Source organism: Podarcis muralis, chromosome 6, assembly GCF_964188315.1.
Source record: "Podarcis muralis chromosome 6, rPodMur119.hap1.1, whole genome shotgun sequence".
Classification (NCBI taxonomy): Eukaryota; Metazoa; Chordata; class Lepidosauria; order Squamata; family Lacertidae; genus Podarcis; species Podarcis muralis.
In genome coordinates this window covers 17,034,405-17,049,950 of record NC_135660.1, presented here as the reverse complement: position 1 = coordinate 17,049,950, position 15,546 = coordinate 17,034,405, and the positions used below count along the sequence as shown (strand labels likewise).

The 15,546-nt window shown below is 45.1% G+C and overlaps 1 protein-coding gene across 1 annotated transcript in view; it reads right to left on the bottom strand.

Annotated features, from left to right (window-relative positions):
• WDR49 (WD repeat domain 49) overlaps window positions 1-15,546 on the bottom strand; it is a gene marked incomplete at its 5' end in the record, with an annotated part of 93,997 nt that overhangs the window by 13,152 nt on the left and 65,299 nt on the right. Inside the window, 3 exon segments of the mRNA XM_077929794.1 lie at window positions 1,088-1,275; window positions 8,375-8,524; window positions 14,886-14,984. Coding sequence (XP_077785920.1) covers window positions 1,088-1,275; window positions 8,375-8,524; window positions 14,886-14,984 — 437 coding nt within the window.

The window sequence follows — 15,546 nt, the reverse complement described above, 5'->3', positions numbered from 1 at the left end:
AAAGGACAAGGCTTGGGAATGATTTTTGGCTGGGGGGCTGCATTGCAAATCTGAAATTGGCTACTGGGTCATATCTAGCGCAGAAAGAGAAAGAATAGCCTATAGCAGGATTGGGGAACTTTTCCAGGCCAAAGGCTACATTCTTCTGGGGACTTCTGAGCAGCTTCTGGGGGGCCAGAGGTTGGTGTGACCAGAGGCAAAAATGGGCAGATTGGTGGGTGTGACTCTTACCTTTGTACAATGGGCTACATTCCAGCCATATAAATAGGTTTCTACCCAACACGAATACACTACCCCATCATTCATCCAGTTAAAGGACACTTTCCAGGCAGGTAGAAGCCCCCAAGGAGGACATGGATGAGGTGCGGACAAAGGGTTTCGCCTGGGGAAATGAGGTGTGGCCTAGTGAGCACCTCAAGTGTTATATAAAGAGGCCTGGAGAGCCACATTTGGTCATTGGGTTTGAGATGGAGGCTTCTCAGAATGTCCACCTTCATCTACTGTCATGGACTGTTATTTGAAGGGAAACTGCCTGAGGACATGAAGATTCCATAGCTAACAGACTTACCCTCTATGAATGTGGCCATCTAAGCTAGGATTGCCATATTTCAAAAAGTGGAAGTCCAGACACATAAGTTGTTGAGCTTTTTTTGGCCAAAGTTGTTGAACTTTTTTGGCAAAATCTCAAAAAGAGAGAGGTTTTTGAGCTATTTTTAAGGTAATTTGCCAGGGGGAAAAATCAACATTTCCAACACGGGTTGCATATGTCTGGGTTTTCCCAGAAATTTCAGATATTTCTGGAAATTCCGCCGAGCAAATATAACCGCCTTATATTGAGTCAGACCGTTGGCTCAACTACCATGTCATGGAACCTGCTTTGACTAAGCCCTAGTTGGGGCAGTGCTGCTAGTTATGTTACTTGGAATGATTTACATCAGATAATACTTTTTTAAAAAAAGAAAAAAAGAAACACAAAAGAGGCTGGAAACTAAATGCACCATGCTTCGGCCATGATTTTGAATAGAAGCTTATTACTTTTCAGTCTGCCTCACCTCTTCTCGACTGATATATGACTCTTTCCACTTACCTCTATGTTCCAGATCTTCACCCATCCAACCAGGTCTCCTGTTATGAGGTACTGGCTTCTTTCATCAATGGACATGATAATGGACCCCACCCCGCTATGGGCTTCAAACTCTGCCAGCAGCTTCCCTCTCTGCGTGTTCCAAAACCTCACGTAACCAGCACCTCCACAGGATACCAGGTTTGCACCTCCTAAAACATGAAAACCATGGTGCGTTAGTCCAGTTAGCTCTGGGAACATCTAACTCAGGGGTCCCCAACCTGCAGCCAATGGGCTGGAAGCAGACCACGGAGGCTGTTTAACCAGTCCATGAGCCACCCCCGAAGCAAGCCGCCCGCTCGGCAAATCCCCGTGTGCTGTGCTAAACCGGTGCAGCGCGGCATGGGGACTCTCTTCCGCGGCTGCGGAAATCGCTTCTGCGCATGCCCAGACACTGGAAATCATGTCTGCGCATGTCTGTGGTGCCAGAAATCATTTCTGCGCATGCCCAGATGCTGAAAATCGCTTCTGCACAGGCACGATTTTCGGCATCTGGGCATGCGCAGAAGCAATTTCTGCGGCCATGGACATGCACAGACAAGATTTCCGGCAGCGGCGTAGCGTGGGTTGTCAGCACCCGGGGCAAGGCAAGTAATTTGCGCCCCCTAACCCGTGGATTTGCCCTAACCCCAGATGTTGCGCCCGGTGTGGCTGGCCCCCCTGCACCCCCGACGCTACGCCACTGATTTCCGGTGTCACATTGTGCCGGCCCGGCCCACGGAGGATCTCCACAGGAGTGGTCTGGCCCGGTAAACCTTGCCGACCCCTGATCTACCTCAAAAGAATTGTGGTGATGGATCAAAAGAAGGCTCTGTGGAAGTAAGGACGTGCAAATGACCTTCTCCAGACAAAATGGAGATTGTGGGGAGAGAGAATGACCTCTGATTTTTGGAGTCTTTCACATTTTATAAGAAGCTGAGCCTGTGCTGGACTTGCACATGTTCTAATGGGTATTTTGGGTGTATCATTTACTATTTTCTCTTCTGTTTTGAGGAAAGTTCTGCAGGTAAAGCTTTAATTAAATTTATGGGCTTGTGTTTTATTCCCAAGAGGAGTCCGTTTTGTGTATCCAGTCGCTTCAAGATGCACAATATTTTTTTTACGTATTTTTATTAAAGATTTTCTTGGTTTACAAAAGTATGTGTATTCTCTCTCTCTCTCTCTTTTTTCCAAGTAACATTTTTTACAGATCAGTTTCATTTGTTGAGACATTAGGAAGAAGAGGGTGAAAGAGGTGGGGTGTGTGAAAGGTGAGTGGGGGTGGGGGTGGGGTCGGGTGGCGATGTATACTTAATATATGTGGGGTTTTGTGTCAGCATCGCTTGAAGCTGCACAATATTAACATCTGCCACAAAGTTCCCATCAGTGCCAGCTGGCATGGCCCATAGTTAGGGATGATAGGAGCTGGGATCCATCAACATCTGGAAGGTCACAAGTTAGCCACTCCTGTTCTCATTCCTGACATATATTAACATAGGAACCCGCTTTAAACTGAGTCAGACCATTTATCTCAGTGTTGTCCGGTCTGAACGACAGGTGGTGGTTATCCAGAGCGTCCCTCCAGGGTCTTTTCTTTCTTTCTTTTAAATTGAATTATTACAGAAATAGAGAGAATGAACAAAGGAAAAAGAAAAAAGACAACCTTTACACCCATACCGTACAGAAAGTAAATAAAGTTATTACAAAACCAAATGAAAAACACAAATGACTTCCCGTCTACTCCTTGGTTCAAATACTGCACACAAAACTTGTTGCTGATACAAACTATTATCATGATTAAACTGCTTCTTAGTTAGTCTTAGGTCTTCTTAAAACTACTACTGAAATTAATCAAATGCTGCAACAGAATTTAAGCTGCTATAATTATTTTTTAAATACATTTTGAGGACTTCCCATTTTGATACAAATAACTCCAGGGTGTTTTCCAAATGCGTTACTTCAGAAACCTGCTGAAGATTAAACCTGACACCTTCTGTATGCAAAACATTTGCTCTGCCCTTGAACTAAGGTTCTTCCTTCTCCCCGTCCTCAGGAGAAACATGGGATGTAACTGTTGGGATACTGCCAGGGAGACAAAGTCCATCATGGCCCCACGTCGCCTCTGGAGCATCCATCGATCTCCCGTAGACACGCAGTATCAGCAATTAGCGACACGAGCTCCAGAAAATAGCTTGGCACATTCCAGGGCTGGTGCACACTCTTATCAGCAGATAATGCACAGCGTAAGATGCACGCAGGAGAGCATATTTACAAGTTTATTCAGCGTTGGTCAGAACAAAGAAAAAACATGACCGCCTGCTTCAGCGTTCAGGCACGAAGAGAGAAACGAAAGCAAAGACACAACAGAAACATCCTGTGAAACAGGAAATACGCAGGCTGTGACACAAACATCCTGCTCCCTTTTAAGGTGGAACGGAAATATCCTAACAGTAACGCCCCATGGGAGTCAGTATTGTGTAATGCTGATTTGCACTCTCCTTGTGTGCTTTTGCCTGGCAAGCCCTTGAACTCTGATCGTGCTCTTGCTTGCCTAAGTGGAGGAGAGAGAGAGAGATGGGCAAGTACCGTATTTTTCTGTGTATAACATGCCCCCGTGTATAAGGCGCCCCCTATTCCTGGGCACTCAAATTTAAGAAAATGGGGGGAGATAGCCCAAAGTTGTTGAGCTTTTTGGGGGGAGGATTGCCCAGAGTGTGGAGCTTTTGGGGGGGGGGGCGGGATTACCCAAGGTTGTTGAGTTTTTTTGGGGGGATGCATAAAATCACTGACCCGACTAACAATCGTTGACAATCAATTGCGTTCACAAAACCCAACAAGCATCTGCCCACTCAACAACAGCTGATGGGAATCGAACACCCAATTGCCACAGCGGCAGCCAATCCACAGCAGCCCTTGACGAAACAACCAATCACACACCAAATTACCACAGCAGCAGCCAATCAAAAGCAGCCCATGCCTCAGCCAACAATCACATACCAAAGCACCGCTGACAAGATGCAGCTTGCAGCTGCAACCAACCACCAGTCTCCCCCCGCCCCCCATGCACTATCTGTGTATAAGACGACCCCCGTTTTTAAACATTATTTTACAGTAGAAAATCCTCGTCATGGAAATGGTATGTTAACATTTGTTGCTCAACCCACTTTGGTTTCCAGACAACTGGCATGTAGCCCCATTGAAGGTTGACTAGGAGGGAATGCAGCCTTCAGGCTGAAAGAGGTTCCCCACCCCTGAATGTGTGTATGTGTATGTGTAAGACAGAGAAAGAAAGACCAGCTGTAAAGTGTTTGCTTCCCCACCCCTCCTAGAAAGAGCACTCAGGTTCCAATATCAGTCAACCTGGGACAGCAGGACCAAAGGAAAACATCTGTTGGGCCCATTCATCGGCAAGATGGCTAAGGGTTGCTGGGGCATGCTTGTGTTTGTGTGGTGTGTTTCAGTCTATTGATAATAAGCCCTGAGAATTGCTTGATTGGAAGGCAGGGCATGAAACTTTAAAATAAAAAATATATCCATGTCACCTGGATGCATGTCCTGGTAAGTCCAATGGCATTTGCTCCCGTGTGAGTGTACCCAGAGTTTTAAGATTACAGCCTTGAACTTGAATTATTATTATTTTCTAGTGTGTCCTGCTTGAGAGTAGTACAACGGCACTGTGCATCACTTTCTGTGCTTAACTTTCTCAATGCAACTGTCCTTCTCTAACCACAAGCAATTCTCCCACTGTGCAAGAACCCGGTTAGATTTGTATTTTGTTTGTTTGGCTTTTGGTCTACATTTTAATACTGCAGCTTTCCAGCAGCAGTGAAATACAGTTCAATCCATTGGCTCCCCAAACTGAAAGAAGTTACAGGAAAAAGAAATTGGGCCTTGGGAACTCATTTTCACAACCTTTTATTTTTCTATTTGCAAAAGTTTCACACTAGACTGTAAATCTTTATGTAAATGGTTTTCTCTTTGGCAAACCAAAGTTCTTCTTGTCAATTGTATGTTCTTTATGGACACTGAAGAACCCTAAATAAACCCTTAAGGCAACAGATTTCCCAAATCATTGCAGATAAATCTGCAGAAAGATTCCAATTTGCCTTGGAGGGAAATAACGATAATTTGATTCAGAAAACACCTGGAAAAAGGCTGCTAAGATGAGAAACGGTTTTATACTCTCAAGATTAGCTGCTGCAAAACTCCCCACTGGACCAAATTCTATCATGACTTAACATCCTGCAGCGCCTTGCTGGCTTGCAAGGGGTATAAATCAATAGTGAGTTTGACTCTCTGCATGCAAACAGCCTTCTCCTACACATTTGCTCATTTGGTTTATTGGAATTTACAGTCTTATCTCAGGGACAGTCGGCTCAATTCTCTCTGGGCCATGGGCAACAATCTGGGGGGAGGCAGGAGAAGGGAAGAGGAGCTATGGGGCAAATCAGGGGGCAAGACTGAGGAGAAAGCCAAACACCAAAAAGCAAGTTAGAATTTGGAGGCAGAATTGAGGAGCGGTGGCGATCTCAAACTGAACCAGCCTGATTCGGGCCTCTACTGGATTGGATTGAGATAGCTCCAGACCAGGTTGGCCCACCCAGAATGATCCAGGACTGTCAATGTTAAGTTTAATGGTTCAATTCACACAGAAATGAAAAATGTATATGTATTAATGAAAGCTTAATATGGCTAAATGTGTATTGCAAACACTGGGGGTTTTCCACAAGAGTTTTTCGAAAGGACTCCGAGCTGTAACTAGTTAATTATCTGTTGATAGTTTCTCTACTCTGCCTTGAGAGTGAACCTTTGATCAAGTGATAAAGGTATTGAGTTGCAAATCTGCCATCTTGAAAGGGGGGTGGCTGTTAGTCACATGTGAAAAGCAGGTTGGAGAGAGAGACACCTTTGCTTTTAGGTCTGTTTGGATTATTTCATATTTTTTAAGATGCTAAGCCTGTGCTAGACAGTGCAAGATTTTGCATAGATATTTTTGATGTTTTAATTCTGTTTTGAAGAAAGCCCTAAACGGCCTCGGTCCTGTATACCTGAAGGAGCGTCTCCACCCCCATCATTCAGCCCGGACACTGAGATCCAGCGCCGAGGGCCTTCTGGCGGTTCCCTCATTGCGAGAAGTGAGGCTACAGGGAACCAGACAGAGGGCCTTCTCAGTAGTGGCGCCCGCCCTGTGGAACGCCCTCCCATTAGATGTCAAAGAGATAAATAATTACCTGATATTCAGAAGACATCTTAAGGCAGCCCTGTTCAGGGGAGTTTTTAATATGTAACGCTGTACTGTTTTTAACACTGATTGGGAGCCGCCCAGAGTGGCTGGGGAAACTCAGCCAGATGGGCGGGGTATAAATAATAAATTATTATTATTATTATTATAAAGTTCTGCCGGTAAAAGTTTAAATGATATTTTCATGGGTCTGGGCAATGCTTCATTTCCAAAGGAGTCAGTTCTTATGCTTCCAGTCGCTTCAAACCGTGCAATATTTAATATCCGCAGCAGTCAAAAGGTGGGATGGTCAGGTGGCAAGATGGAGGGCGGGGGATAAGAAGAGGCAGGTAAGGACTGCTTCACCAGGACTTCCCTACAGTGAACATGCTGGAAAAGGAGCACCCAGCAGGATTTAACTCTCTGCTAAGAAGCTGGTGAGCAGAAAGTTCAGCTTCATTTCTGCAGGGGTCTGGAAGGTTTCCCACAAGAGTAGCTATGCACTGGGCTGCAAAAAAGGTTTCCTTTCCTAATGCTCATATGAGATGGATCCTAACCCAAAAGAAGAAGGAAGAATCTCTTCTCTGGTAGTGTTATTTGGTATTCCGTAACTGGCATGTCTCACATGCGTTTATGCAGGTGTGCCTTTGCTTCTGCAGTGAAAAGGGCAGTCTCAGTGTTAGGAATTGCAAGGAAGGGGCTGGAAATTAAAGAGCAACTTTCAGAATGCCGTTATATAAATCTGTGACACAACCCCATTACAGAACCTGGTCGCTCCCATCTCGAAAAGGACATCGTTGTAGATCCAGAGGAAAGGCTGCAGAAAAGGGTAGTCGTGAAAGGCCAAGAAACTTGAATCATCTTCTTTATGAAGAAAACTTCCACATTCTGGGGAAGAGGAATGAGTTGGTGGGAGGCCAGGGGTCAAAGCCTCCTACCATCAGTGACTATATTGGCCAATACTGGGAGTAATCCTGCTGTCACTTGTAAACATTCAACTAACAGCACAATCCAAACCTGAGATCCCTTAGGTCAAGAGAGTTGGGATATGGCAGATCTTGGGCTTTCTCAACGAGGGCTCAGTCAGCAAAACTTAAGCCAGTGTAATTTACACCAGCACAAGTCCGCCCAAAAGGCTGTGGTGTCAGGGCAAGGAGAGGTTTTCACCTATTCCAAAACCCTTCCAGCTCAATCATGTGTCCAAGCAACCCAGCAGAACTTAGCCGGAAAAAAGGGTGATGTTGGTCATATTCCTCCTGAACAAAGTTTGGAACTGGTCTAACTTATGCTGGCTTCCTGTAGTTAGGATTGCTTTGTAGGCTGAGTTGGCATGCATCCACGCTTTCTTTATTAAAAGCATTTTTACACCATTCTTCAGCTGAAAAAGCTCTCAGAGCAGTTTACTGAGTGCGTTTTTTTAAAAAAAAAACACCAGCCAGTCCCTGCTCTCAGAATTACAATCAAAAAGATGGCACAGAAGGAAAAGGGGAGTGGGGAATCAAATGTGAGCACGTTCTTAAAAATATGGTATTCTTATGAAAACAAGCTAGGATGAAAACTGTTCAGAGAAAGGAAGCACCAAAGGGAAGTTGTCAGTTTGGTGTAGTGGTTAAGAGTGGTAGTCTCGTAATCTGGTGAACCAGGTTCGATTCCCCACTCCTCCACATGCAGCTGCTGGGTGACCTTGGACCAGTCACACTTCTTTGAAGTCTCTCAGCCCCACTCAACTCACAGAGTGTTTGTTGTGGGGGAGGAAGGGAAAGGAGAATGTTAGCCGCTTTGAGACTCCTTAGGGTAGTGATAAAGCGGGATATCAAATCCAAAGTCGTCTTCTTCTTCTTCTTCTTTTTCTTCTTCTTCTCAGCAGAGTCACCCTCCTTCTCACCTCTCCCTTGCTCTGCAGTCTGATAGAACACCTTTTGCTCTTCCGAGGTGACACTTGAGGAAGAGGAAGAGCTGGCTGCTCTCTCAACAGGGCCATTAAAGTGGTCCGGCTTCCCTTCTCTCCCCTCATCCAAATGGCCATAGAAAATGAAATGCCATTCCCTTACCTGACACTGAAACGTTCCTCGCCTCCAGGAAGAAGAGCCTAGTAATGGAATGACAGTTCTCGTCAGAGTTGGCGTAGTCGGCTGCAGATAGTGTGTGCCTTCTAGAGGACAGCCTGCCAGCAGAAGTTACGTTCCGCTGCATCTGAGAGCCTGCGAGAGAAGCTCCTGATTAGGGTCTAAAAAAAGAAATGTATGCTCTCGAGATGCCAAGAGTGGCCACCTCCCCAAGCACAGGTGCTTTCTCCGTACGCACTTCAGATTATTTTTTTTATGACTTCCCCTCTCAGCAGCTGTCTCAAAACTGCTTTTAGAACTCCTTTGGGTTTTTAAAAAGCTGTTTGCAGAGCTTGGCATGAGAGCTGCTGGAAGGGAAACCCCAGGGCAGGGAGGGACAGGGAGAGAGGTCCCACCTGTGTGCCAGCGGTAATTTCCCTTTTGGCAACTTTCTCACCCAAAGACCCCAAAACAAATGCAGCCATGCCAACTAGGAACTTGCACTTTTTTATATTAAAAAAAAATGTAAGCTGGCTTTCTGAAGAACTACAGAGGCAGGCAGATTTTAGGCTTGCCAGATCAATTTTGTTTTTCATTAGAACCTCAGGATTTACCAGCCAGATCCAGCTACGAAATACTGTTGGAATTGAAGAATAGGGTGCTTCTGAGCCTATTTTCAATACCATGCCATCCACTCCTGGTTAAGGTTTCTTTTCCCAATTCCCATTTGGGCAACCTCATTTAAGCAGGAAAAGTCCTTCTATTCCACAGTTGCTATTGCTGGGAATCATAAACCCTGGTCAATCTATTGCAAATTACCAGAGAACTACCAGTAGGTCCGAATGTACTTTTCCGCCCATCCCTGAGCTATAAAACCTATGCCATTTTGCACATTTCTCATGTTTTATGTGTGTTATTAGGGACGCGGGTGGTGCTGTGGGTTAAACCACAGAGCCTAGGGCTTGCCAATCAGAAGGTCGGCGGTTTGAATCCCAGCGATGGGGTGAGCTCCCATTGCTCGGTCCCTGCTCCTGCCAACCTAGCAGTTTGAAAGCACTTCAAAGTGCAAGCAGATAAATAGGTACCGCTCTGGCGGGAAGGTAAACGGCGTTTCCATGCACTGCTCTTTGCCAGAAGCGGCTTAGTCATGCTGGCCACATGACTCGGAAGCTGTACGCTGGCTCCCTCGGCCAATAAAGCGAGGTGAGCGCCGCAACCCCAGAGTCAGCCACGACTGGACCTAATGGTCAGGGGTCCCTTTACCTTTACTTTATGTGTGTTATTGATTTATTATGTAGAGCCAATTTTGTACATGGGGGTCAGTAACATTCTGGGGCCCACAGAGAACATTTGCAACCAGGAGAAGCTGCCATGGGAACCACAAACAAACCGCAAACCAGTTCACCCTGACATCATCTCTGCTGGCCACAACAGAATGCTTCTTTCCACACCAAGGAAGAACTCTGCAGGTCCACCCAGGGCAATTCCTCCAACATTTCTCCACTGAAAACAGGGACGTCCTATTCCATAATAATAATTTTATTATTTCCAACCCATCCATCTGCCTGGGTCGCCCCAGCCTCTCTGGGCAACTTCCAACATATATGAAAACATAATAATACATTATATTATTATGAGGGCCTTCTCGGTAGTGGCGCCCTCCCTGTGGAACGCCCTCCCACCAGATGTCAAAGAGAACAACAACTACCAGACTTTTAGAAGACATCTGAAGGCAGCCCTGTTTAGGGAAGCTTTTAATGTTTGATGTATTACAGTATTTTAATATTCTTTTGGAAGCCGCCCAGAGTGGCTGGGGAAACCCAGCCAGATGGGCGGGGTATAAATAATAAATTATTATTATTATTATTATTATTATTAAAAGACTTCCCTATGCAGGGCTGCCTTCAGATATCTTCTGAAGGTTGTATAGTTACTTATCTCCTTGGCTCGGGGGTTACATAACTCCATACCCTCCAATATTTCTCTGGTGAAAATAGGGACGTCCTAAGGGAAAGTGGGACATTCCAGGACCAAATCAGAAACCAAGATGGCTTCTGTAAACACAGAAAGGTCCCTGGAAACCTTTGGACAGTCTGGCATGGACATCACACTGGCGATCAGCTAGACTGGTGACTGGGAGTGGCTGCCGAGCCGAGACCATATAACACCAGTCCTGAAAAACCTACACTGGCTCCCAGTACATTTCCGAGCACAATTCAAAGTGTTGGTGCTGACCTTTAAAGCCCTAAACGACCTTGGTCCAGTATACCTGAAGGAGCATCCCCATCCCCATCGTTCAGCCTGGACACTGAGGTCCAGCTCCAAGGGCCTTCTGGTGGTTCCCTCACAGTAAGAAGTGAGGTTACAGGGAAGCAGGCAGAAGGCCTTCTTGGCGCTGGCCTGTGGAACGTCCTCCCATCAGATGTCAAGGAAATGAACAACTATCTGACTTTTAGAAGACATCTGAAGACAGCCCTGTTTAGGGAAGTTTTTAATGTTTGATGTTTCATTGCATTTTTAATATTCTGTTGGAAGCCACCCAGAGTGGTTTGGGAGGCCCGGCCAGATGGGCGGGGTATAAATAATAAATTATTATTATCCCTGTTGCATGGGATGCTTTACAAAGAGCAGCTAATACTTTTGGAGGCACTGTTCCTCCAAATCCCAGTTGCTGGGATCGCAGGTGAGGAGAGTTGCTGTCATGCTCAGATCCTGCTCTTGGTTTCCCGCTATGAGAACAGCATGCTGGGCTTAGATGGAGCTTTGGCCTGATCCAGCAGGGCTCCTCTTATCTGAAATAGACCCAAGGACAAAGCAGAAGAAGGTGGGAAATGGCGAGGTCCTGGGTACGCAGGAGGAGAAAACGTTCTTACACATACTTAGAGAGCTACACTCTGAAATTCAAGAAGCATCCAACCAGTTCCCTGGGAAGAAGGATTGACTGTTAAATTTTAAACACTCATTAATATGCAAACTGAACCGAAATTCTCCCCCTTGCCTAATTACCCCTACGTTATATTATACCTAAAGAAGTTAGCATGCCCACTTCCTTGCAAATAGATTTTTTATTATTATTATTTTAGAGAGAACTGTCACTCACATTGCAATTTGGGAGAGGTGGGTTTCTGAGCAAGCAGCCTCTTTCACCTTTACTGCCGAAAGTTTTTAAAATACCTCTTTGGCATAGAAGGCAACATCTTTTTTACAAGGAGATTTGTTGATTTTAATCATTTGCATTTTGATATGTTTGCTCAGTTCTGAAATGATTTCATTCCTACACGCCATCCTCGGTTTATATGCTTGTTCAGTTTTGTTATGGCCTATGGGTTCAAAACTATAAAATTGCTGCCGCTGTATAGCAAATCAGAAGATAAGTTTTGGAAATAAGGCCTGCCTTTTGTTAGACAACATAGGAAACTTCCACAGCCTCTCGCTGCTTTTTAAATTTGGGGAAGTTTGGTAAAAAGGCTCCCTCATATATGACTACAAAATTGTGCAGGCATACAACCAGATTTTAGGAAATGGCTATAATATTGTTATGCTTTACTCGTATTTCCAAGCAGTGAGAGATTCCAGGGACAACTGCACTTCTTCCTTGGAATGAAGGTCGATGGAGACTATGGTATCTTTAGGAAATATGGTTTTATTTACACAAATATACCACCTGAGCATGGGACATGGGGGCTCACAGGATTAACACTCACATAGATTTTACACACACACCCTATAGGTTTCCAAGGGAGCCCCAAAGACCAGCACAGAGCAAGATATGCTTCTTTCTCCATCTTCCAACATTTAGCTTCTAGCTCTCACAAACAACTCTGTCTATTGTTCTTCTAGGTAAAAGGTAAAGGTAAAGGACCCCTGGGTGGTTAAGTCCAGTAAAAGGTGACTATGGGGTGTGGCGCTCATCTTGCTTCAGGCAGAGGGAGCCGGCCTTTGTCCGCAGACAGCTTTCCGGGTCATGTGGCCAGCATGACTAAACCGCTTCTGGCGCAACAGAACACCGTGATGGAAACCAGAGAGCATGGAAACGCCATCTAGCTTCCTGCCACAGTGGTACCTATTTATCTGCTTGCACTGACATGCTTTCAAACTGCTAGGTTGGTAGGTTCTTCTACCTACTAGCCAGGTGAGGAAATGTCTACCCATGGAGCTCACTCTTTTAAGATGAAGCTCACTCATCAAAGATGCAGATGTTGAGCACTTGGCTGAGCAGCAAACCTTGCCAAAGGGACAAGTTTGAGCCCTATTTTATAATAGGGGTCACATCTTGGGCCAGCACCATTGGAGTTCTCATAGGACTCCAAAACATGTTATTGTAATGATGCTGGTCTAGAATACAACGGCCTGATGATAGCCAGATCCACTGAATTGGGCTGACGGGTGGTCCTGTTAGCTCATTACAATCTCCACCCTGCCTTTTAGGTTCTCAAGTGTTCGGGAAATCTTCCTTCAACAAAGTAATTGCATTCATATCCATTAGAGTTTGTTCCTGGCACATCTAGATAGATCTAGGGATTATTTATACAGTGGAAATTAGGCATTCTCCCATTTGGGTGTTTAAAAGGGAGGAAGGGTGAAACCTCCTTTCCTGTGGCTGACATAGAAGCAATAGATAAAAAGTGCCCTATCATATCATTCTGCCTAGTGTTTTATAGGCAACCTAGACAGCGGGATTTCAGAAGATTAAATATATATATATTTCCTTTTAAAATTTGTCTTGGGAGAAGTGTCAAGAAACCTAAATAAGAAACATTTAAAAACGATTTGTCAAAGCCCTCTGTAACGTTAGTTTCTCTCCCTGCTACAGAGCCCTTTTCTGCCCCCCACCCCACTTTATCCGCCAGTATTTCTCCCATAATGGAAGCTGTGGTTTGTAGAGGAGGGAACAATTACGCATTGCCTGCTAGCACAGCGCTTAATGTATGATAACTATTAGAGTGTGAAGACTTTCAACCAAATGAAATTTTTCAGGTTATGAACAGCCTCAAAGGAGGGGGGGCAGGCAAGCTCTGCGAGGCTCTGTTCCGGGAGGGTGGCCTGCAATTATTTATCACCCCTCGCCAAAAGAAGGCGAAAATTAAGGGAATGTTCCCTGCTGGAGGTAATGATATAAAGAAACGCTGACGTAGATCCGGGACAATAAACAGAAGCAATAGCCTTGAGAGCGATGGGGAATTAGCGAGCCCCATCCCAAGGAAGAGCAACCTCGCTGCCGACGCTTTGTCACTCTGACGCAGCGAAGGCATAAACAATCCCAGAGCTGGAACTCATTATTAGTGATTTCATAGATCAAAGTTTTTCTAGCCTGGTTGATCCCACAGAATGAGAGACTTAGGGTGCTAGGAGGGTGAAAACAAATGATCATTTACCAAGTGGATAACTTGTTCGCAGCAGCTTTGCAACCACACGGGGAACTGATTGTCTGTAACATCTGCCCATATGATAAGGAGCATTTTGCCACCACTCCTGGCACCAGGGGCAGATACTTGTCAAATTATTATTGGACTGATAGTGCAGATCAGCTCCATGTGCAGCTTGTTATCCCAGTGAATCTTAGGATCTGTATTCTCCACACTGCTTCTTCCACACCCTCGGGATAAAGCGAATGTCCCTTGGGGTGACTATCTAGGTTTGTGGAGAGGCATGGCTCCAGTCTAACCTGCCTTGGTCCACCTCTGTGGAATCAGATTCCACTGGGTGGTCTAGAAAGATGCCTCAGGCATCTTCAGTACATTCAGAGCTAGGGCCATGGTGGGCAGTTTCCTGCTTTGTGGAGGAGTTGCAAATGTGGACCATGCGGGTGGCAGTGTACCCACCAGTACCTGTTACAGTGCCTGAAAAATGTCTCAATAAATATCTCCACAAAAATAAACAATATTCAAGAGGCTGGTGGATTTTCTTGCATTGGATCAGACTCTCTCCTACACTCAACTTGCTCCACTTGTCACTGGATCTCCACATATCACGATGCCAGGATGAGGCACCCTCTTTCCCCATCTGTTCTGGACAGAGGAGAGATGCAAAAGGTTCCCCCTGTGAATGAAGCTCGGCTGATAAGGTGCCTTCTCCCCATTGATGAGGCTGCTGGTGCAGGGTCTTGCACCATTTTTGCGACCCTGTCTCTTTTTCTGCTGTTTCATTAGCAACACTTTTGTACTATGCCACAGCCCATGGCAGCCATTTTGAGTTATGCTACACCCTATGGCAGCCATTTTGTGACTGGCACCAATACACCCAATACGCCCACTGGCCCAAAAAAGTTGACGACCCTCTGGTCTAATGTTACATTCTTGGGTGCTCCTTGCATAGACAAAACTCCAAATAAAGGTTCCTCCTGCAGTTTTGCTGGTCAATGTCATTTCCCTTCCCTAAATTAAGGAAGGCAGAATCATCACACTCCTCCTAGGTCCTAGTGCTCTCCATCTCTACAGAGACCCTGCAGCTTATTTTTTTCTTGCTCTTTTTTTTTTCCTCTCATAAAATTTGGGTTATATGATGGTTTCACGCTGACCTGAGCTGGATTTCAGTGATCTCCTGGAATTCAAGTGCAGCTTAGAGCAGGCGCTTTCTGTGCTGTTATTCCATACAACAATGTCACCATCAGAACTCCCTGAAATAGACAATGAAAAGTCGATGCACTTTCAAGGTGGGCTATAATCAAATATGAAATTTTGTAACGTGAGTTCTTTTTTTAAAAAAAGTGGGAGATGTGCTGTGAAAATGCAATGTCTTTTTGTGGCTTCACAGGCCTGTGGGGAATACAAGCCAGAGCTGTTAGAACAACAGCAAGGTCTTATTTCAAAGAAAATAAAATACAATTCTATTGTACAGATGCTAAATTAAGTCATACAGCCTGTACCTTGTATCACACAATCTTATTGTCCCATCTGATTTCTGTTTCCAGCATTCAACTTTCCTTATCAGGTGAACATTTCAATGCCACTTCCCTTAAATGTTCAATTGTCTCAGATTCCAAACTTTGGGCAGTATCTAATGAAGTAGATTCACAAAAATTCCAGCTTGCACAATGGAACCACCAGAACAGATTTAGAACAGAGGCATGCAGGGAACAGAGGTTATGTGGCATGGTCAAAAGCCATTGCATTAGTAGATCTGCTTTGCTGGATACTGCTCTTTGTGCTTAGCTGTTCAAAAGGTACTGAACAGCAACT